This window comes from Silurus aristotelis (genome assembly GCF_946808225.1).
Source record: "Silurus aristotelis genome assembly, chromosome: 2".
Classification (NCBI taxonomy): domain Eukaryota; kingdom Metazoa; phylum Chordata; class Actinopteri; order Siluriformes; family Siluridae; genus Silurus; species Silurus aristotelis.
In genome coordinates this window covers 13,456,509-13,479,190 of record NC_139575.1, presented here as the reverse complement: position 1 = coordinate 13,479,190, position 22,682 = coordinate 13,456,509, and the positions used below count along the sequence as shown (strand labels likewise).

Genomic DNA, 22,682 nt, shown 5'->3' with positions numbered 1-22,682 from the left:
GGCACCCTTATAAATTTGCTTGGTGATACATGCAGCCTTGATTCGTCTCTTCCTTTTTTCTCCTCAGTCAGATTAAGTATGTGTGCCTCTAGCCCCTGCCGAAATGGCGGCTCGTGTAAAGAAGATGCAGGGAGCTACTACTGTGTGTGTCCTTACCGGTTTACAGGAAAACATTGTGAAGTGGGTGAGTGTTAAAGGGAGACTATTATTTCTGTGCCAAAAGCTTTAAGGTGTTGGAAATATTTGTGCACAACCGTGCCTCTTTTTTATAAGTTCGATGACTACGATTAAAAGGCCCATGTGTGAATGTGCTGGCAGAAGTTTTTTCACCAAATTATCCTTCCACGATTCCCTCAGTGGAGCTCTAACCATGCGTTTTCACTTTCAAGTGGAAGGAGTGCACAATCTGCTTTCATTCGTGTTTGGACAACTGCACTTCCGCACAGAGCCATAAAATCCCTGCACAGAAACGGCAGCACCTCAAAGCCAAGAGGCTTTTCATCTAAGGAATCTCATTATCCCAACTTTGCCTTATATTAGAGTTGTGCAACAGTTTGGCCGTGTAGAATGATTCGGTGTGCTGGAAATCATTCAAGACTTGGATCCTTCGTGGACTGGAACAAAAACGTACCCTGGCACATGGGCCTGAAAATGTTGTGCAGCTCTTTCTAAGAGCTACTGTAATGATTAATGACTGCTCACACATGTTGAAACACCACATGTTCACAAACCGTAGATACAAATATTTGCACTTGCTCTGATTGATCATAAAAACTCATTTACATGCAAACAATTACAGAAATGCAACCTTTTTTCTTTTTTTTTTTACACAGGAACACTTTCTTAGAGTCTAATCATGTTTCAGTTGAGCAGAATAAAACAGTATTGTTCATGCCAAAAGCATTAAGTACCGAATTCTGACTTTTAGTAGCACTAATCAGTTTCAGTACTTTATTATTATTATTATCTTCAATAGAAAAATGCTGGGTATAAAGGTCATCTCTTTTACAATGCATGTGAAAATAAAATCTTGCACCATTTGCTCTCTAAATAGAAGAAATAAGAAATGATGCCTCTAACCAATTGACCACTGACTCTAATGGCTTAAGCATTCCGATGTTCTGGCCTAGACTTGTATTTAAGTGGGTGGGGATTTAAAGAACATTTGTGTTTTTCAATAAGCAAGGCATTTCTTGCATTGTTTGTGTGTTTACTGTAAACATGGATTTTAGAGCATCTCTACAATAAAGGTAAAAACGTCAGAGCTGTGATTCTGGAAATATCTCAAATTAGCTCTATGTGATTTATTACAACCTGAAAGCTACATCTGGAACAGAAATTACCTCTGCAAACTGATACAAGTAAAGGACTGGTATTAAATTTGCAGTTCTTTTATAATGTATTATATGGAGAAAAGTATTGGGACACCTGACATTTCTTGCCATATGTGTTTTACCACAAAGCTGGAGGCACACAATTGTATAGGACGTCTTTGGATGCAGTATAATAATATTTTGCATTCACTTGAACTTGGAAACCCAAATCTGTTTCAGCATTGCAATGCCCCTGTGCACAAAGTGAGAAAAAATGATATGGTTTAAATTTTTTGGAAAGGATGATCTTGAGTGGCCTGCTACAGAGATTAGATTTTTAACCCTACTGAACATCTTTGGGATGAAATGGAACACTGACTGCATCCCAGGCCTCTTTACCCTACCTGACATTACTAACACAATTGTGGCTGAACACAAATGTCCACAAGCACACTCCAAAATATAGTGGAACATCCTCCCAGAAGTGTGGAGGGAATTAGAAGAGCAAATTGGGACTAAATGTGGAATGCGATGCTCAAAAAGCAAACACCATACCATGACCAGGTGTCCGCAAACTTTTGGCAGTATAGCGTACTTCAACATCTGTATAAAATGAACGGGGGAATGCTCGTGGGATTAGTTATATCTACACTATAGATTATAACAGCATTTGAGCAAATGCCCAATGTACAGAACACAGGCTTATGGCTCCAATATCAGTTCTGCATGTATGATGCATTTGGCTGTTAGATGTGATGTGTAATTACCTACACCTGTAGCAAGTTTCAGTTTCGCCTTTACTCTTCCAGCAGGCTTGTTTGAGATCCGAACTTGGCATGACTACAGAGAAAAATTCACACGCAGTCATTCAAGATTTTCATGTTGATTTCTCCTAATACATACAATGCTCCCTGTAAATTAATCACAACTGCACATGCAGTTCATCAGATGAATAGGTTAGCACTTTTTCATTTGGAATGTTAATAAAGTAGGGTGTCTGTAAAGAACACAGCTGTAGGGAAAAAAGCTGTACACACTTTATGCTGTGTGTTTGTGTGCAGGAAAACCAGATCCGTGTGCCTCTGGCCCGTGCATGAATGGAGGAACGTGTTTCCATTACATTGGCAAATACAAGTGTGAGTGTCCTGGATCTTTCATGGGAAGACACTGTGAGATCAGCAAAGGAGCCAGTCCGGCTTTAGATGGTAAGCCGTCTCTCTTGTCTTTTATTATAAATGCTCAAGGGATTGTAACACAGTAATCAATTTCACATGACACTTTTTGCGCACAATAGCAAAAAACATCCATCCCAGTAAATGCAGCTTATAGGGAGGTTCAAGAGGGAATAGAAAACGATGCCAGGAAGAGTTAACGCATGCCAGTTTCTCCTGGGGTACTTGGCCGTTGCTCTCCTCCTCAGGGAAAAAGAGAGCCGGAAGAAATGTTCTGTAAATCTGATCCTCATTCTGAATGGTGGTTGTAACTCTTGACAGTGACATCGCTATTTCAGGGTTTGTGGGTTTTCCACAAGGTAAGGTTGCAATCGTGCATTGCTGCTGCACTCTTTCACAAGAAAAAAATCAGCCCCTTGTCATCGGAAACATATCAAATTAATGATGTTTAGCATTTTATATGATTCCTCCCTGTTTATAGATTTAGGGGAAGGACCAAATCAAAATCCTAGTGATTCTAGTTTAGGAAGGTTTTTTATCATTTGTAGCTGTTGACAAAAAAAATACAAAACAGAATGCATACAAAACATCTCAATCACTGTAATTCTAGCTACTTTTTGGCTACAATAGACATCATTCAAACCACTGAAGAAAGCAGAATATTAAAGTGTATATAAGTGTAATAATATAAATGTAATAATATGTGTAATTACATAATATTGTAAATGACAGACACAGTGTCAGGCTGCAGACGCGGAAGCCGATATAGTCCGATCATTGTCCTTTTATTTCAACAACCGTACAACACAAAAACACTCATAAGCCGTTGAAAATAACAAACAAAGACATCCGCTCGATACGCGTTGTCCGCTATGAGTTCGAATGTCCCTGACAGTACCCCCCCCTCCAGGGGCGACACCTGACGCCCCAAAACCCACCTATGCCAGGCGGGCCAGGGCACTCCGAGGAAGGCCTCCTTAGACGCCTGGGAGCAACGGAGGCCTGGTGAGCATCCTCTGCGGAGAGCCGGCATGGAACAACACCTTGCAGGAGGATCCGGAACGGAGCCACGCCCTCGGTGCTGACGGGAGGCTGAGTAAAGCCCCTGGCGGGGATTGAAGCCGGAGCGATCTCCATGGCGGGGAACCGGAACTGGACGCCAACCATGACAATGACCGGGGAGTGGAGGACGTCCCGGGCGGAGACCAGGAACGTCGTACCACCCTCTGAGGGACCTGGAGGACCGACGTCGCCGTCAGAGGGACCTGGAGGACCGACGTCGCCGTCAGAGGGACCTGGAGGACCGACGTCGCCGTCAGAGGGACCTGGAGGACCGACGTCGCCGTCAGAGGGACCTGGAGGGGCGAAACGTCGCCTTCTGCGGGCGCTGGAGACGAGCCGTCGCCTTCTGCGGGCGCTGGAGACGAGCCGTCGCCTTCTGCGGGCGCTGGAGACGAGCCGTCGCCTTCTGCGGGCGCTGGAGACGAGCCGTCGCCTTCTGCGGGCGCTGGAGACGAGCCGTCGCCTTCTGTGGGCGCTGGAGACGAGCCGTCGCCTTCTGCGGGACTGTGGGGTGAGCCGTCGCCGTCGGTGGAACCCGGGGGCAGCGGTTCAACTTCCCTTTCGCAGTCCTGGAGCCGGGGTGAGTGCACAGGGAAACCCCTGGGCGTAGGGGCGCTCCTTGGGACCCTTAGGAGCAGATCGGAGCCCACTGAGCAGCCTGGAAATGAGGTGAAGCCTGCCTGGAGATCCACGAGCGGAGAAGGGCTCGTCTGGAGGTCCACGACATCAGTGGAGCTCTCTTTGGGACACTGAAGCGGAGACGAGCTCGTGGGGTCGCTCGGAGGCGGAGACGAGCTCTCGGGAGGAGCCTGGAGCGGAGTCGTGCCCTCTTGAGGAGCCAGGAGCTGGGCGGAGCTCTCTTGAGGAGCCAGGAGCTGGGCGGAGCTCTCTGGAGGGACCTGGAGCTGGGCGGAGCTCTCTGGAGGGACCTGGAGCTGGGCGGAGCTCTCTGGAGGGACCTGGAGCTGGGCGGAGCTCTCTGGAGGGACCTGGAGCTGGGCGGAGCTCTCTGGAGGGACCTGGAGCTGGGCGGAGCTCTCTTGGAGGTCCTGGGGCAGAGCCGAGCTTTCCGTGGGCGAGCTGTCGCCTTGGAAGGGGCTCTGGGATGTGGCATCGTCTGGAGAGGGACTCGGAGGAGTCACTTCGCCTTCTGTGACCGGAGGTGTCGGCGCGGCGCTCTCGTGACGACTCTGTGGCGGGAAAGCATGCTCCTGGAGACTCTGTGGCGGCGCGGCGCTCTCGTGACGGCTCTGTGGCGGGAAAGCATGCTCCTGGAGACTCTGTGGCGGCGCGGCGCTCTCGTGACGACTCTGTGGCGGCGCGGCGCTCTCGTGACGACTCTGTTGCGGCGCGGCGCTCTCGTGACGACTCTGTGGCGGCGCGGCGCTCTCGTGACGACTCTGTGGCGGCGCGGCGCTCTCGTGAAGACTCTGTGGCGGCGCGGCGCTCTCGTGAAGACTCTGTGGCGGGGAAGCACGCTCCTGGAGACACTGTGGCGGCGTGGCACGCCCACGGGAACCTCGGAACAGAGCGGCACGCCTGTAGAAGCTCTGTAACGGCATGGTGTGCTCGCCGACGCTCGGAGATGGTGTGGGGCGTCCACGAGAACCCCGGAACACAGCAGCACGCTGGTAGAGACCCTGAGATGAAGCAGCCCTCTCATCAATACATTGGGGCTGAGCTGCAGGCTCATGGGAGATCCGGCACGGAGCTGCGTGCTCTTGAGAACCTTGGAATGGAGCACCTTCCTCCTCAAGGGGACTGTAGTGGAGATCCACCACCTCTATCCCCAACTTCCCCAGAAGCAGCCCGCTGAATTCGGCGAGTGAGCCGAATTTGCCCCCTTTGGCGCTCCATAGTGAGCTGGCTTTGGCAAGAACTTCTCCAGACAGGAGGGAAATACAGAGGGCAATCTTGGCTCGTTCGGAAGGAAACCGGGAAATGTTAACAGCCACATACTCGCCGATGCCTTGCAGAAATCCGCCCAATTCGTCTTTTTTCCCCGAGTAACGAGCCGGTAATCCCCTCGCGCTCTCTGAGGGGCGTGGTGCAGCCGCGCTCTCATGATCCGGCTTCTGTGGATCTGAACCGCGAGAAGCGGCACTGAGCTTCCGGAGGAAATCCGAAGCCGGGATCAGCTGCCGATCCGTTGCGGTCAGAATCGCGGAATGGCGAATCCGCGTTCGGTATAGGTCGGTCGTTCTGTCAGGCTGCAGACGCGGAAGCCGATATAGTCCGATCATTGTCCTTTTATTTCAACAACCGTACAACACAAAAACACTCATAAGCCGTTGAAAATAACAAACAAAGACATCCGCTCGATACGCGTTGTCCGCTATGAGTTCGAATGTCCCAAGCATAATCCATAAAGCCTTCGGCAATGAGTAATCCAAGTCGGAAGTGGAATTCGCATATACAGCCAGCGGTCGAGCAGCCACGCGATTGTCCAGCTTGACAATATAACGACCGACAGCCTGTGACTCAAGAACGCGAGTTTATGTAGTCTGATCTTTCATGAGCCACAGCTGTCGGTAATCTTGGGAAGCAGCGTGACTGCTATCGAGGGGGGCGTGGCAGGGTGGATCTCTGACAGCTACAGACGGGGGCGTGGCAGGGTGAATCCCTGACAGCTACAGAGGGGGGCGTGGCAGGGTGAATCCCTGACACACAGTCACACAGTTGCATTGTTATCATTATTATCATTATCATTATTATTATTATTATTATTATTATTATAAGAAAAGGAAAGAATAGCTTAAAAGCTATTGTAGATTTTCATTGCATGGCAGAGAGAGTTGTGTTGTCTGAATACCTTCCTATGTAAGTGCATTACTTAGGTACTTCATCAAATTAAAACTTCAATCAAGCTTTGTTCTTAAATTATTAGAGTACATCTATTACAGAAATCATCTGTCCTCTGTCAAATTACACTAGTTTCATTGTTGCTATGCAATGTTTCGCTCCAACTGTGATGATTTCATGCCTTAGTTTTCTGCGTTTTTTTCTTTATGGTTACCGATTTTCTAGACACTAGTAAATATATGATTTGTGTTTCTGAGTATTGCTCAGCCTTTTTGCTTTGCTTGCTTCACTGTTTTTAATAAACCAGAAAACCTGCTTATCACTTTGGTTTAGCACACATACAGTTTTACCTCCTATTTAAAGTTCTATTATGACAACTGTTTAAGATTCAGCCACAGTTTCAATGAAACTATGATGATTTTCTTTTACACACATACAGTGTGTATACATTTTTTTCCTTAGTGTAATTGTTGTTTTGTTTTTTGGTTATTTTCCCCACTATAATGCATCCATCCATCCATCCATATATATATATATATATATATATATATATATATATATATATATATATATATATATATATATATACAAACTTTCTTTCGGCTTCTCCCATTAGGGTCGCCACAGCAGATCATCCGTATTCGTGATCCGCATATCTGATTTGGCGCATGTTTTTCGCTGAATGCCCTTTCTAACGCAACCCTCCCTATTTATCCGGGCTTGGTACCGGCACTAAGAGTGCACTGGCTTGTGCAACCCTAATGGCTGGGTTTTATATATATATATATATATATATATATATATATATATATATATATATATATATATATATATACATATATACACATACACATTTTTTTATATTATATATATAATTATATTATTTTCCATTCATATGGGGTTCTTTCCCAAACTGCTCCACAAACTTGGAGGCACACAATTGTGTAGGATGTATGACCCAAATCTGTTCCAGCATGATGATGTCCCTGTGCACAAAATCAGCTCCATGAAGTTTCACTGACTGCACCCCATGCTTTCTCACACTAGGCAGTACCTGTCTTTACTAATGCCCTTGAGGCTGACTGAACAAAAATATCCACAACCACACTCCAAAATTTAGTTGAACATCTTCTCAGAAGATTATAACAGTAAATGAGGACTAAATGTAGAATGGGATACATACACATCTAATGGTCAATTGTCTATATTTTTGTCTAATATATAGAATATAGTAAATAGCTTGCTCAATATAATTCAATTTAATTCATTTTTATTTGTATAGCACTTTTAACAATGAACATTTTCTCAAAACAGCTTTACACAGATAATGTGGTGATAAAAATAAACAGGATGTTCTTTATATGTTTATTGTAACTCAAAAAATTAATGTAGACCTTAATTCTCAAAAACAGTTCTCCAGTAGGTGGATTGTCCACTGTTAACCTGATGCCTTGTGGTTATATTGTGGCTATATTACCACCATTCTGATTAGGATATAGCAGTTATAGAGAATAGTTAAATAATGAATATATTTCCCATGTTTTAATAAAAAGAAATTGTATCTCTTACAGGAAATGATTGTGGTCCCCCTCCTAAGGTGAAGCATGCTGAAGTACAGTTCTCTTCCACCAACCCTGGATCCTTGGCTCTGTATACATGCCACCCAGGTTACACTCCCAACCCCAGAGCTACACAAAGCATCTGCAGCAGCCATGGTTCTTGGACTCAGCCTCCGGTCTGTGAAGGTGAGTGCAACTCACATTGTGACGTGTAGAAGAGTAGAAATTATAAAAACAGGGAATTCAGTAATCCCTGTCAGAAGTATGAGCAGCATTCAGAATACAGACATACAGGCTTATATGTAGTCAGTTCATTTTACAATTAGAAAAATAGCCAGCAAGGGTCAACAGCAGGAAAGACAAAGCAAGTTTACCCAACTGCACTAAATAAGAATTCACAAATCTTAGACACAGTGGAATATAAATAAGAACATTATTTAAAAACTAATTTAAAGCAGCTAAACACTATCAGGAAATAAGCAATAGATTTAGCCTGACTTGGAAACGACTAAAACAGAAACAAGCTCTTGCCATTGGAACCACAATGCAAATGGAAATCTGTGCCACAAAAACAAAAAGTATTTATTTGCTGTGACATACGGGAACTAGGCTCAAATCCCTGACATTCTCCCTGACAATTCTCCCTGACAAACTTTTCGACATCATGTGGAAAGCCAAGTGACCAAGTGTCATGGGTAGAAAATGTGTATAATCCAAGGTCAGGAAATACAATTTATTCAGCACAAGATACTGAATATAAGTCATCGTTGTAACTTGGGTGCTACATACGTACATTCATATTTGAGTGAATGTTGTGGCATTTCGAAGCATAGTGTAGAATCTAGTGCACGCACACATACACACACACACACACACACACGTGCGCACGCCCGCCTGCGGTCTCGCCACAGGCCATAAACTGTGGAGAACATCATTCCAGAAATGTGGATAGTACATCACTCCCGTCACTGTAAATACAAAAAACAACAATGTATTTAATTCTGCCAGTGAGATGATGGAGCAGCCAAATGGTGACTTAGATTTATCGATATACAGTTTTCTTCCTCAGTTGCTATGAGAATAAGGCAGAACATGTCACAAAATCCTTGATTTACTATGATCTGTGTTTTTATCAAAATTCTTTCAGTATCAATTTTCTGTTCACCTTGAGTTGTATGTTTATAATGGCCTTCGTTTTTCTGGGATGAATGGTCTTCTCTAAAAGACTTCTATAAAAAAAAATCTTATCATACATTTCCAAGACTTGTCTTTTTCAAAAACCACCCAAATTCATGTGAAAAGACTTTTTAGTGCTCGCATTCGGGTTGGTTTATGTGTCGACGATTCTCTGTTTTTCTCCTCAGAAATAAACGAGTGCTTGTCTCAGCCATGTATGAATGGAGGCACGTGTCGAGACCGAGTGGCCTCCTTCCTGTGTGAGTGTGAGTCTGGATTTACTGGCCAACGCTGTCAGACAGGTGACTACAGCCTGCTAATCTTCTATCTTTCTTCATGTATTTGTCAGATGACTCTGTGGCAATTAAAATATATTCCATTTGAAATGTTCCAATAGATTTTGGTGTGCTTGTGGAGATTTGCGTTTATTCGGCCACAAGGGCATTATGAAGGTAGATGCCAAAAGTGTTAAATAGGGATGAGGTTAGAGCTTTACAGCAGGCCACCCCAACCCATGTAAACCATATCTTCATGAAACTGGCTTTCTGCACATGGTCTTTGGAATGATCGATCAGGTTTGGGTCTCCTAGTTCGATTAAAGGGATAATTTAATGCTACTGCATTTGCAGGCATCCTACACAGTTGTGTGCCTCCAACTTTGTGGTAACAGTTTGGAGAAGAACCACATTAGGCTGAAAAAGTCAGGTGTGCCAATAATAGGGCCGTATAATGTATTTCATAATAAGAGAAAATTTATCTTTTACTCTTGGTTACACACACACAAAAGAACATATGAGATTTTCATCAAGCATCAACAAGTATGTTTACAGCAAGAGGCAGGCATGACATACTGTAACTTCATTAAAAATGTGTACAGTTTCCAAAAAGCTTAGATGTATACAATCCCCTTCCATGCTTAACAACTGTTATCACAGATGTTTGTTTTTTTTGTTTATCTTTCTCTATCGCTCTCTTTTATTGAGAAAAATTAGCAAATGGTTATCAATAATAGACATTCCAAGCTATACATAATGACAATAATCCGAAAGGGATGGAGCACGGGGATCATAGAGTTATTAAATATGTGTTGTAACTGACAGGCTCTTGCATTCAACAGAACAACCAAGCCTGTCTGTAAAGCAAAATTGTGAGATGAAGCTGATGAGGACATGGTAAAACAGTATTGGATCAAAGGGCTGAAAGTCTGTGGAGTATAATATTCTCCATAACTTGTTTGATGTTTGATTCACTTTGTTATATAATTACCTAGTTATAAGAGTTCTAGTGAGAAAAGGAAGTGATTGTTATTTATGTTCTTCTTCTTTCGGCTGCTCCCATTAGGGGTCGCCACAGCAGATAATCTGTTTCATACTGCCCTGTCCTCTACATCTGCCTCTTTCAAACCAACTACCTGCGCGTCTTCTCTCACCACATCCATAAACCTCCTCCTTGGTCTTACTTTTTTCCTCCTTCCTGCCCCTTCTCTGCACATGTCCAAAACATTTAAATTGTGCCTCTTTCACTTTGTCCCCAAAACAACCTACATGTGCTGTCCCTCTAATAAACCAATTTCTAATCCTCTAATTCTTCTAATTCTAATCCATTCTCCTTACTCCCAATAAAAATCTAAATATTTTTAACGCTGCTACCTCCAGCTCCACCTCCTGTCTTTTAGTCACCGCCACTGTCTTTAAACTGTACAACATCGCAGGTCTCACCACCGTCTTATAAACTTTGCCTTTCACACTTACAAATAACCTTTAATCACAAATCACTCCTGCCACTCTTCTCCACCCACTCCACCCTGCCTGCACACTTTTCTTCACTTCTCTAACAAACTCTACATTACTTTGACCTGTCGACCCCAGGGATTAAAATTCATCCAACTTCACCAACTGTATCACTTGCAACAGCAGCACTCCACTGCCCTCCCTCTCATTCACACACACGTACAGGTAGTCCTCTACTTACGATGGAGATACGTTACGACGACCCTATTATAAGTCAAAAATATCGTAAGTCGAAGATGAAATAGAATGAACTGAAGCAGATGATTTCGTTACACTTTTAGGCCCTTAATATTTCAAAGAATATACTCGGTCTCCAAAAGATGTTACCCTCTGTTTTCATTAGCACACACAGCCTGCATGCAGTTTCTCCTCACCATGTGCGTTGTAACTCTCATGACCTTTAACCTTTAGTTCAACAGTTATTAGCCAACAATAATAGACTCACATTTAAAAAATTAATTTACTAGATATAAAACAAACCCATATCTGAACAAAAAACAATGTGTCATTACTATTATGTTTTGAAATAGAAATAAAATAAATAAATTGACATCATACAACATTGGAAACAAAGCACATTTTTAAAGGTTCAGCCTTTTCTGCGTTATGCTGATTTATAATTTCGTTTTCTGCTATAAACTAAAGGCTTTCGTCTTCTTTTTTTCACTACCAGCAGGAGATAATCTTGGGTGCTTGGAAGAAATGCTTTTATCACTAAAATTGCTGTTTGAAACTGAAAAAAATACACACTTAACCCTGAGAATTGACTTTACTCTGTCGACCACTAGCGAGAGTGGAGCATCTCACAGGGTGAGAGATACGCTCATCCCATCAACATATCGTACATAGTATTGTACATCGTATGCTGCTGCCTGTTGCATGAAATCTTTTATATTTTTTACAATTTTGTCGTATTGCTATCGTCATCGTAAGATCGAAAAATTGTAAGTCAAAAAATCTTAACTCGGGGACCATCTGTACTCTGTCTTACTGCTACTGACTTTCATTCCCCTACTCTCTAGCACTTACCTTCACCTATCCAGGCTCTTCTCAATCTGCTCCCTACTTTTACCACAAATCACAATATCATCTGCAAACATCATCATTCATGGAGACTCCTATCTGACCTCAACCGTCAAACTGTCCATCATCACTGCAAACAGGAAAGGGCTCAGTGCTGATCCTTGATGCAGTCCAACCATCACCTTGAACCAGTCTGTTGTTCCTACTGCACACTTCACTGCTTTGACACTGCCCTCATACATGTCCTCCACCACCCTCACATACTTCTCTGACACACCTGACTTCTCATGCAATACCACAACTCCTCTCTCGGCACCCTGTCGTACGCTTTCTCTAAATCTCTCACAAACACTCTCATTTTCCTCATTCATCAGCTTCTCAAAATACTTCCCCCACCTTCTCAACACACTCTCCTCACTAGTCAACACACTTCCATCTGCATTCTTTATTGCTCTAACTTGTAGCACATCCTTCCCAGTTTGGTCTCTCTGCCTGGCCAGTCAGTATAAATCCTTTTCTCCTTCTTTAGTGTCCAACTTCTCAAACAGCTCCACATATGCCTTTTCCTTGGCTTTCGTCACATCCCTCTTTACATGTTGGCAAATCTCCTTGTACTCCTGCTCCTCCTTAATTTTTTTTATATCTCTCTCTCTATCTCAATTCTGTGTCACCTCTTTCTCCTTATGCTTTCCTGCACTTCCTCATTCCACCACCACATTTTTTTTGTCTTTCTTTCTCTTTCCTGATGTCACACCAAGTACCTTTCTAGCTGTCTCCCTTATCGCTACTGCAGTAGTTGCACAATTATCCAGCACCTCTTCACCACCACTGAGCCCCTGTCTGACCTCTTCCCTGAACCTCACACTATAGTCCTTCTCTTTTAGTTTCCACCATCTTATTCTTTTTGCAGTCCTCACTCTCCTTCTCTTCTTTTCCCCTCTCCAAAGCCATCCTACAGACCACTATCGATGATGTTTAACTACACTGTCCCCTGCCAACACCTTACAGTCTTCAATCTCTTTCAGGTTGCCTCTCCTGCATAGAATATAGTCCACCTGTGTGCACCTTCCTTAACTCCTATACATCACCCTATGCTCCTCCTTCTTCTTAAAATATGTATTAACCAATGACAATTCTATCCTTTTCAGAGGTTGGAGCAAGGATCAGGTTTAAAGATCAGAAAATTAAGAGAGTGGCATATTAATGGCATTGGTACATTATTATGATTTACATTAGTCAAAATCATGGATGTTTTGAGCATGAGCAGTTAAATGGATTAATTAATACAATATTGCAGTAATTAAGGTGTAAATATTGGTAAAGATTGTTGAATAAAAATATGCAATGTAAGACATTCCCTATGTTCAATGGTTTTTTACTTACACATTTGCAAATGTAATGGAACATAACTGTGGTGGTGTTTTGTTTGTGTCTGAAAGGGCTGTTAAAAAGAAAGATACTTTATGTATACCAGCTTACTAAAATGTCGGTGCTTTATCTGTAGAGCAGGACAGATGCGAGTCAAATCCTTGCCAGAATGGAGGTGTGTGCCGAGGCTACTGGAGAAGGCATCTTTGTGTGTGTAAAGAAGGCTACATTGGGGATCGCTGCCAGACCCGTATGTTGAACATCGCTTTCAAGTACTATGGTCGTGCTGCTGAAGCGTTCTGGACTTGCAAGGTGACTGAACATTGTTAGACACATCTCTTATCGCCCTCTAGTGGAAAACCCGTGTGTATTACAGCCGTGTGGGAACAGAGGCTTCTGTCGGAGTGATAGGAGAGGAAATTACAGCTGTGCCTGCAGGGTGGGATACACAGGCCGTGACTGTGAGAAAGGTACAGTGTACGATTAAAGCCATGCTCCTCAATGACATGGGTTCACAGAATCATTTTTGTTTTCATACAATACAGTTGTATCTAATAATAGTTTGCATGAACAGTTCTGCATTTAAGTGCCTATCACTGAACAGCACTCGTCAGCAGTGATGGAACTGTAATGAACAGACATTCGGTGCCACCCAAATGGGGTTTCCTTTTGAGTCTGGTTCCTCTCAAGGTTTCTTTCTTATGTCATGTTCCTTTCCACAGTTGCCAATGGCTTGCTTAATAGGGATAAAATAATAAGAAAATAACTTATAGGCACTAAACTGATACATTCTTTTATACAACTTAATAACCTTTTTATTTCTATAAAGCTGTTTTGAGATAATATCCATTTTTAAAAGAGCGATACAAAAAATGAATTGAATTGAATTGAATTAATAACAACAGAACTGATTATTCTGGTCTAATAGTATCACCTTTAAAAGTGAGAATGTGCAGCTTATTATAAGTGATTAATGTTCACACAGCTTGTTACATCTAATCTTCAATTCTGAATGGGAGTTGGATTTGTGATGAAACATAGTCAAGATAAATACAGAAATTTAAAAATGTGACTTACTGCTATTAAACAAAAAAAAAGAAAGAAAGAAGTCAGCATTTTACATTTCAAGCATGTATAAATATATATTCCACAAGTAAATACAGTATCTTATCATTATGCCTATTATAGTGTTTTCACTATGTTAGATTTTATATGATACATTAAAATATATACATGTAAATATTGTAATGTGACAGCTTGGCTTATAATATCTGTCAAAATATAATATCTGATGACATGTCACATGACAACTTAAAAAAAACTTCAGAAGACAACTTTCCTAATTCAAAATTTTAAAAGGATGTTTTTAGGAAGCTACCTAAAAAAATACTGCGTACTGGTGCTGATAGGTAAATGAATGTAATGGGTGTTTATGGTTTACATCCTTTGGGATAACCCATAGTAGAGCATAGAGGCTATGTTTTAGCACTCGTAATTTTTTAAAGACAGAATAATGTAAAATAACGCACATTATCCTCCATGTTCCCAGATCTCCTGCCTCCATCTGGCCTGCATGTGCTGAGAGTTGAAGAAAGCGAAGTGGAGCTACAGTGGGATCAAGCTGACTCCAATCAGAACCTGATCAGTGGTTTTGCCATCACTTATGCTCCGATTGGGCGCAGTCCGCGAAAAACAGACTTCCTGGAAAGGCAGCATTCGACCTACGTGCTGCAGGGCCTGAGTCCAGGACAGCTTTACAACATCTCCACCTACTCAATCAAACGCAATTCCAACAGCAACGACATCAGCCAGCCTGCGATTGCTCTCATACGCACAAGTGAGAGCGCTTGCAACTATCTTTCAAAACACGTTTAGGTTGCTAAAGGTTCTCCAAAAGGTGGAGTGCATCTTCAAGTAGCCTACAGCCTTGTAGTTCTCATAATGTTGGCCTTAATTATCCTAAAACCATACCAATAAGACTTGATTATGCATGCAGGTCTAATAATTCACTTTAATGGGTAAAGATTAAACTACAAATTCTCAATACCTGGTTGTCCTGCAACAGTGAAGATCTAGCTAGTGAAATAAACCACATGCTAAATTGCTAAATTTTTTTTCCATCTCTTTTGTAAAAAGTTAATAATAAAAGTGCCAAATGGCATATTGATGAGTTGGCAATACCAGTGATTAGGAAATATCCTGGAGTGGTTCTATAGAGGATTTCCCATCACAGCCTTCCAATTATTCTTGTAGAGCCACAGAGCTATGTTTGCATTGTCACTGAAGATAGAACTTTTATCTCTTGTGCTTCAGGGCCTCGGAAAGTGGATCAGCTGCAAGTGGTGAATATTTCCTCCTTTCAGGTGTGGTTACAGTGGCTAGTTCAGTCCGGCTCACATGCCACTGTAAACCTGGTTCGGGTATCTCTGGTGCCCTCAGATGGGAGCGGCACTCGCACTGCTGTCCTTAATGCCAGCGTTACTGATTACAGCTTCAGGTCAGCTATGAGATCAAAATGTCATCATGTTAGCATGACTGATTAGCCCTACTGCCTTCAAGCATGTATTTTAACCACTAGATGTCACTCTTGAGGCCATGTATATAGCATTTTGGCATCTTCTTCATTTGCATACGTACATACTCTGGAAGTAGGTTTGTCAAAAAAAAAGTCTAATGTGTGTGTCACAGTTCTCTTCTTCCAGGTCTGATGTACTCTGTAGATGTTCTGACACAGAGTGGACTTCGTCCTGAGGACCTGCCATCCACCAGCCACTCTTCTGGACCTTTGCAGTTCTGGACAAGTGCGTTCACCTCTGTGTCTATTTTTTCCTCTCTGTCTATTACAGACTCTTTCATGACATTTACACACACACACACACACACACACACACACACACACACACACACACACACACACACACACACACTCACTCACTCACACACAAAATAGACAGTGCATATGTTCAAACTAGTTCTATCAGTTCTAATCCTGATTTTTTTTCCATGTCAGAACCATTGCCTCCCCAGAACCTTTCTTTATCCCACGTGAGCTCCAGCACTGCACGGGTCACATGGGACCGGCATCCAAGGAGCATCCCTGATGGCTTTGTGGTGAACGTGACACGTGGCCTAACCACTCGGAGTCGCTATCTACCTGATGGAACTCTGAGCATGTACACCATCCGAGAACTGAACCCGGGGCAGCACTATCGGCTCGCCCTGGCCGCTGTGCGAAACACGGGCGATGAGCAGATCCACAGTGTGGCCCAGCACCTAGCTTTCACCACATGTGAGTCCCAAGAAACAGTTACTTTTTACAATGTCTACAGAAACTAACATGCTTATTGACATATTGAGAAACAAGTCATTGTTATACCTTTAAATAAGGACATCAGATTCTCATATTGCTTGGATTGGATTCACTATAATGTAAAGGTACAGTAGGTTTAACACAATATGCTTTGGCTAAAATAATAACTGAAAATGTATTCTTGCAGTACCTCTAGAGGAGACACAGGGAAAAACTGAGAGAGCTCAAGGAGGTCGGGACACCTCTAGCAGGCGCCCTCTGACTCGCACCAAACTACAGCATCAAGGTTCTGAGAAAGACAAGGGACATTCAGAAGAACTGCCCAGGTAGGTAAATACTAGGTAGATAAAATAAATGTTTGGTGCCATCAAATAAAGTTATATTTCTGTCCTTTTACAGATACACAGAGCTGATAGACGGTCGGGGAAGGATAACAGCCAAATTTGCCAACCCACAACGCAAAGTCATTCGCCATCGCCCAAGTCAGTAATGATTGCTTTTTTATTTGCTTTAACACGACAATAAGTGTTAGTCTGAATAACTCTCAGGACCAAGTACCAACTTCAAATTATTCCTCACTTTTGTAGCCTTCCTATTAGACTGGCCATACTTAAGAATTTTCTGAAGAATAGTTTTTAAGATAATTAACTGAATTAGAGCAAAAATGATGCGAACATTAATAACTGTCTATATAAAAGATTTAGATCTAAAGTAGGGCCCTTTGATTTTGCCCCCGTCATGCGATATGTGAGAACAGGGAAAAAAATTACACCAACACAGATCTTTTTAATTTAACATATTTTTTGTTTTATATTTAAATTGCAAAAAAAATGTAAATGTAAATTAAATGTAGAAAATATAAGTAAATATGACTTATTATAATTCCCCCAAAAAATGTGACAAATAACTTCTCTCATTAGAGGTCACTGATTTCACAAGCATATGGCTATGTTGTATATAACTTGAATAGCTGTATTAGGCAATGCACTCTGTTATGTACTACATAAATGGGATTGTTTCTATGTTTTCAATGTTTGATAAGCACTATACCTAATCACTAATCAATGATCTATAACACTGCATTAGCTAAGCGGACTGCAGAGTAATGTATTCTATTCATTTATTTCTAAATATTATGACATCATAAATCATGGTGAACATTTCAACTTTTAAATTTAATATAATACAGTTTGGTACTGTATTAAATGCGAATTTGACTCCCGGTAAATTACACGGCCCCCATTCAAGTTAGATTTTTGGCCCTTTATAGGAACAAACTTCTGGTCTATTTGCACCAGGGTAAACAATGCATTGGCTACTCTGTAATTTATCTAATCTGTAGCTATGCCATACCTTTATTTTACTTTATTAGCTAGCCATGTTCACTGAGCAGCTAGAGTATGTTTAAATACCTATTCTATTATCCAATTAAAAACAAGAACTTGTTAGCTGGGATGATTATTATACTGTGATTTACTGAGCTACTGGCAATAGCTTAATTGGGGTGCAAATCATGGAATTTGTTATTATCTAATATGTGTGTATGTATATGTGTGTGAGGAACGCTTCTCACATTCCAGCAACTGTTTTAGTATATCATCTCAAGGAACAATATTATAGAAATTAAACTAAGATATTTTTTAGTCAATGTGCAGCTTGTATAGCGGTACAGATTTACTGTCCTCTGAAAAATAACTACAGTAAGCATACAGCTATTATTGTCTAATTAGATGCAGATGGTGTACTCACTTTTGCAAGATACTGTATATGTGCATCACAATTCACTGCGATAAACCAGTCATCCAGTGTTTTTGGGACAGGCTCCCAATCCACCATGAAAATGTTGACTGAAGATTATTGAAACGGATGAAATCCTTAATAATCAATGACCTTGAACTCTTTTGCAATATAATTTCTTACAGAACCTGAATCTCCAATTAAACTAGAGAGAATGGAGGAAACTACCAATAAAATAAGTCTGGCTCTGGAGATCCCTGAAGAAGTGGCAAAGAGGAAAAGTGGTAGGTGTTTCTTTCAACGAAACATAAGCATTATCTTAAGAAACAGTAGTTCTCTTTAGATTCTGGCCTGTAAGTGATATTTTGACCCTCTAATTGCTGCCAGCTGAAGCATAGACTTACAATGTCAAGGTAAAATGGTATGACACACAATTGCAATGAAGTAATAATCACAAGAGAGTGTATGCTTACAATTTAATTATTTTTGACCCTTCAATTTATTTCTTAAATTCAGTTTTTTTTATTAAGCTGCTCAGATGCAACAACAACAATGTATTGTGTTATACAATGTTTTTTGTGTGTATGTGTGTGTTGCAGAAGCTCAGCGTGACTGCAGGACTCAGCCGTGTCAGAATGGAGGGACTTGCACACAGAGTGGAGACATTTTCAGCTGTGAATGTCCGACAGGCTTTAAGGGCAGACAGTGTGAACTGTGTAAGTCCAATAAGCAAGTTACAATTTATCACAACTTCTCTAAATCATGAAACACTTTCGGATCCATGACAGACATTTTCCAAGTGAGGGGTGGCTAATTCACCTCTTACCATACGAGTGCACATTGTTATCTAGTTTGGATAATGCATTTCTTAATTAAGTGTTTTGCATTGAGTCAGAATGTGTTTCTGAAATAACTTCAGTGAATTGTTTCCTCACGTTGTTGCTTAATTAACCTCTGCGTGTGTGACATATTTTTGTCTCCACACACATTAGATTGCCAACGAGTAAAACATCCATGTACCCGCCTCTACTCTGAAACAAAGAGTGTCCCTGTATGGGAGGAAGGAGTCTGCCATTATCTGTAAGGAAATCTTTCTGTCTTGTGTATTCCAGATTGTGCATGCAGATAGGAAAAAAACTCGTTACAACAGAATGCAGTTGTATGCAGAAGTTTGGGGTGCACAGAGATTCAGATCCTACTGATTTTTTTGGCTTTAACAAATGCACTAAAATCATTTCGAATTAACGAATGAGGTCAAAAAATTCCTAAAGCAAGAATTCCTAAAGCATGCCACAAGAAGCAATTGTGCGTATGCAAACATTGGAGGGTTTGGAGGTGTCAGTTTAAGGTTGTTGTTTTTTTTTCACAGTTAATGTTGCATTTTGCCTTTAAAGAACGAGGCTTTGTACTTGTCACATGTACATTACAGCACAGTAAAATTCTTTCTTCACATAACAGAGCACAGGATAAGCCATGATACAGCACCCCTGGAGCACAGAGGTTTAAGGGCATTGCTTAAGGGCCCAAGAGTGGCAGCTTGGCTATACTGGGGTCTGAACCCCAACCTTCTGATCAGTAAACCAGAGTCTTAACCATTTCCCTAGTGTGGTCCAGAGGGGTGCAACAAATTCTTGCTTAGAATTTGGACAGACAGACAGACAGACAGACAGACAGACAGACAGACAGACAGACAGACAGACAGACAAGACAAGACAAGACAAGACAAGACAAGACAAGACAGACAGACAGACAGACAGACAGACAGACAGATAGATAGATAGATAGATAGATAGAAGCCATTACATTTTACAATAAAAAAAATCCATGTTATTTTCTATAGTTTATCTAATTATAATTAGCTGTTTGTATTAAAAAACAACATAACCAGTAGTGCCTATACTTTTGCATATAACTCCATATTTTGTTAAATTTACTCTGTTCTTGTTGTGACATTTCACTGACATTTATATTTTTTATTTGGCTTCACAGATACAAAAGAACTTATAAAGTACAGCAGGATGTTTGTTTTAGAGAGATCTGTGAACCTGTACTCAATAAGAAAACCCCCAGTAAGTATCAAACTATCAGATTGTCACATTAGACCTAAGATTTTATAACTGAGGTCCAGGAAAGCTTAAAAACTCTGACTCTGTGAAATATAAAGGGATGTGCCAGACATTTATACCTTGAGGCCAACTTGTCAATAGGATGATTTATAATTCTAATTCCTAACCAGAATACTGATACTGGTAACATTTCATTAGCTACAGCCAAAACCAGCAGACAATCAGTGCTCTTTATTAAGCTGGTCAGGATGCTTTTGACATGTCATTTTTCATTTTTTCTTGTACTGGATTGAACCTGCATGTTTCAGACAAAACTCGGTTTCATCTTTTGTTTGTGTGGGCAGGACAGATTTATGGTCAATCCAAATATGACTGGAGATATTCCACTGGTGAATTTTACATTCTAATGTTATTTTAGTTACTTTTGACAAATGTTTTTTAATAAGTTGCTGAAGTAGCCTACAAATATTTTTAGACCATGTCCTGTTTTAATGCTGAAGCCTAAATGCCACCAGGAGGATTAGGTCATTTGCCTAAAACCAAACATTTAAATCTTAATGACTTTTCAGCGGGGCAGATTAAAGATACAAAGGTTACAGGTTACTATTTTTCCCAGTGAACCTGAAACAACGTTTTTGGACAAGAAATCATGAGGCTTTTTTTTATGTTTTAATACTCTGTATGCTAGTAACAAGATAACAAGGAATTGAACTTGACAAAAGAACCAGCAGGGTATAAATAAAAGCATATGAATAATGAACCTAATGAATAGTGAACATTTTTGAAATTTTGGGAAATCACTGCAGTGTATAGTATTTACAGAATAGATACATACATTTTACCCCAATATTCCAGGATGACAGAATACTGAATGTAAAGTGACAATAATCAGCTGTGTTTTCATAGAATAATATTGAATAATTTGATGTTAAAATGCCAAAATCTTGTAAAAAAAAAAAAAAAAAAAAAAAGAAATTGGGGATTTGCTGCAATGAAACTGTATACAATGAAAATAAGTGAGCTAACTGTAGATCCTTGGGGGATGTCAACTGTTACCTGATACAGCTTGAAACTTTGTTCTAAATTTTACACACTGTTATGACCACATCAAGAAATAGGATTCGATTCACCTGAGTGTAGTTCTCATGATGCCTGCGAGTCACTGTTACAGCTGACACACCAGAACATGAGCTGAGGTTTCTCAGTTTTTGGCTGCTCAGAATCTGTCTATAACAGGCAGCAAAGCAATATGGACTGGACCTTAATTCAGCAGAAAAACAGACTGAATTGTTTTGAATAGAACTGGAAGAAGAAAGAGAGAGCTGTAGATATTTATTTAGAACTAAGCTCAGTTACGGCTTTTCAAGTGAAATTGCTGAAGCCTCTTGGGGAAATTCCCTGTCAGGTTTGTTGATAATGTTATTAATCCTGTATGTGAGGGGATTGGGGCAGGGGATTACTAAGGAGGAGCTTACAAGCTTCACTTTGGTCACAGGGGAAACTAAAGAGTGTATGGGGATACTGGAAAAGTAGAGAAAATTGTCTCCAGATCTTCAAGAAAGATGTCTTAAATACCATGCCATAATTGCATCTTATGTTATCTTCTATACCTGGGCAGTTGCTGGGCAAAATATTTCTAGACATCTGAAACAGCTCAACTGGCAATTACATCTATCCTAAGTGGTAAACGCTTGTAATTGTAGAATTTCTTTTTAACAAATTACTGTAATAAACTGTAACAGAAGCCTCTCTTCCATTAACCTTTTTACATAAAGATGTAATCAAAGGCAACATACTCTACCTAAGGGACAAGAATTTGTTGCATGGAGTTGAGGCAAACTATTTACAAGAAATGCCACAGTTGCACCAAGACAATGGAGTCTATCTGCAGAGTCTATCCTGTTGGTTTATCTCCCATCTTATCTGAGATCATATCCACCTAGATCTGCAGCGGTGGAACCCTTGTTCCTGCAGAACTCAGGTAGTGCCAGTCAGCTGTGCACAAATCTGACTTCACCCCAGTCTACATTGCTTTTTTCTTTTCCTTCACCTCTTAGCACTAACAGAGACTTTGATCAATTTATAAAAATTGTGCAATGTTCTCAACAGCATATTTCTTTTCTCATACTCCTGGGGCTTCTGGTCATAGTAGAGTGAGAATTACCTCTTCCTGGATATACCATTCCTCTTGTCTTCCCAAACTTTATAGATGAGCTTGATTCTCTCTTCATTCCTAGATGTCACCCCTCCGAATCTCCCAATCAGCAGTACCATCTATATGGTTATCCACCAGCTTTGGTCTTT

General features: G+C 41.1%; 1 protein-coding gene across 3 annotated transcripts in view; it reads left to right on the top strand.

Moving 5' to 3' along the window:
* sned1 (sushi, nidogen and EGF-like domains 1) overlaps nucleotides 1-22,682 on the top strand; it is a 107,668-nt gene that overhangs the window by 81,180 nt on the left and 3,806 nt on the right. For all 3 annotated transcript variants that reach the window (XM_083568628.1, XM_083568626.1, XM_083568627.1), the window contains 16 exons: nucleotides 68-184; nucleotides 2,375-2,518; nucleotides 7,921-8,094; nucleotides 9,273-9,386; nucleotides 13,402-13,515; nucleotides 13,619-13,735; nucleotides 14,815-15,102; nucleotides 15,579-15,762; nucleotides 15,954-16,066; nucleotides 16,276-16,554; nucleotides 16,763-16,901; nucleotides 16,975-17,057; nucleotides 18,498-18,596; nucleotides 18,912-19,028; nucleotides 19,305-19,392; nucleotides 20,302-20,381. In XM_083568628.1, the coding sequence (XP_083424754.1) occupies nucleotides 68-184; nucleotides 2,375-2,518; nucleotides 7,921-8,094; nucleotides 9,273-9,386; nucleotides 13,402-13,515; nucleotides 13,619-13,735; nucleotides 14,815-15,102; nucleotides 15,579-15,762; nucleotides 15,954-16,066; nucleotides 16,276-16,554; nucleotides 16,763-16,901; nucleotides 16,975-17,057; nucleotides 18,498-18,596; nucleotides 18,912-19,028; nucleotides 19,305-19,392; nucleotides 20,302-20,381 (2,250 nt within the window). The remainder of the gene's footprint in view (nucleotides 1-67; nucleotides 185-2,374; nucleotides 2,519-7,920; nucleotides 8,095-9,272; nucleotides 9,387-13,401; nucleotides 13,516-13,618; nucleotides 13,736-14,814; nucleotides 15,103-15,578; nucleotides 15,763-15,953; nucleotides 16,067-16,275; nucleotides 16,555-16,762; nucleotides 16,902-16,974; nucleotides 17,058-18,497; nucleotides 18,597-18,911; nucleotides 19,029-19,304; nucleotides 19,393-20,301; nucleotides 20,382-22,682) is intronic.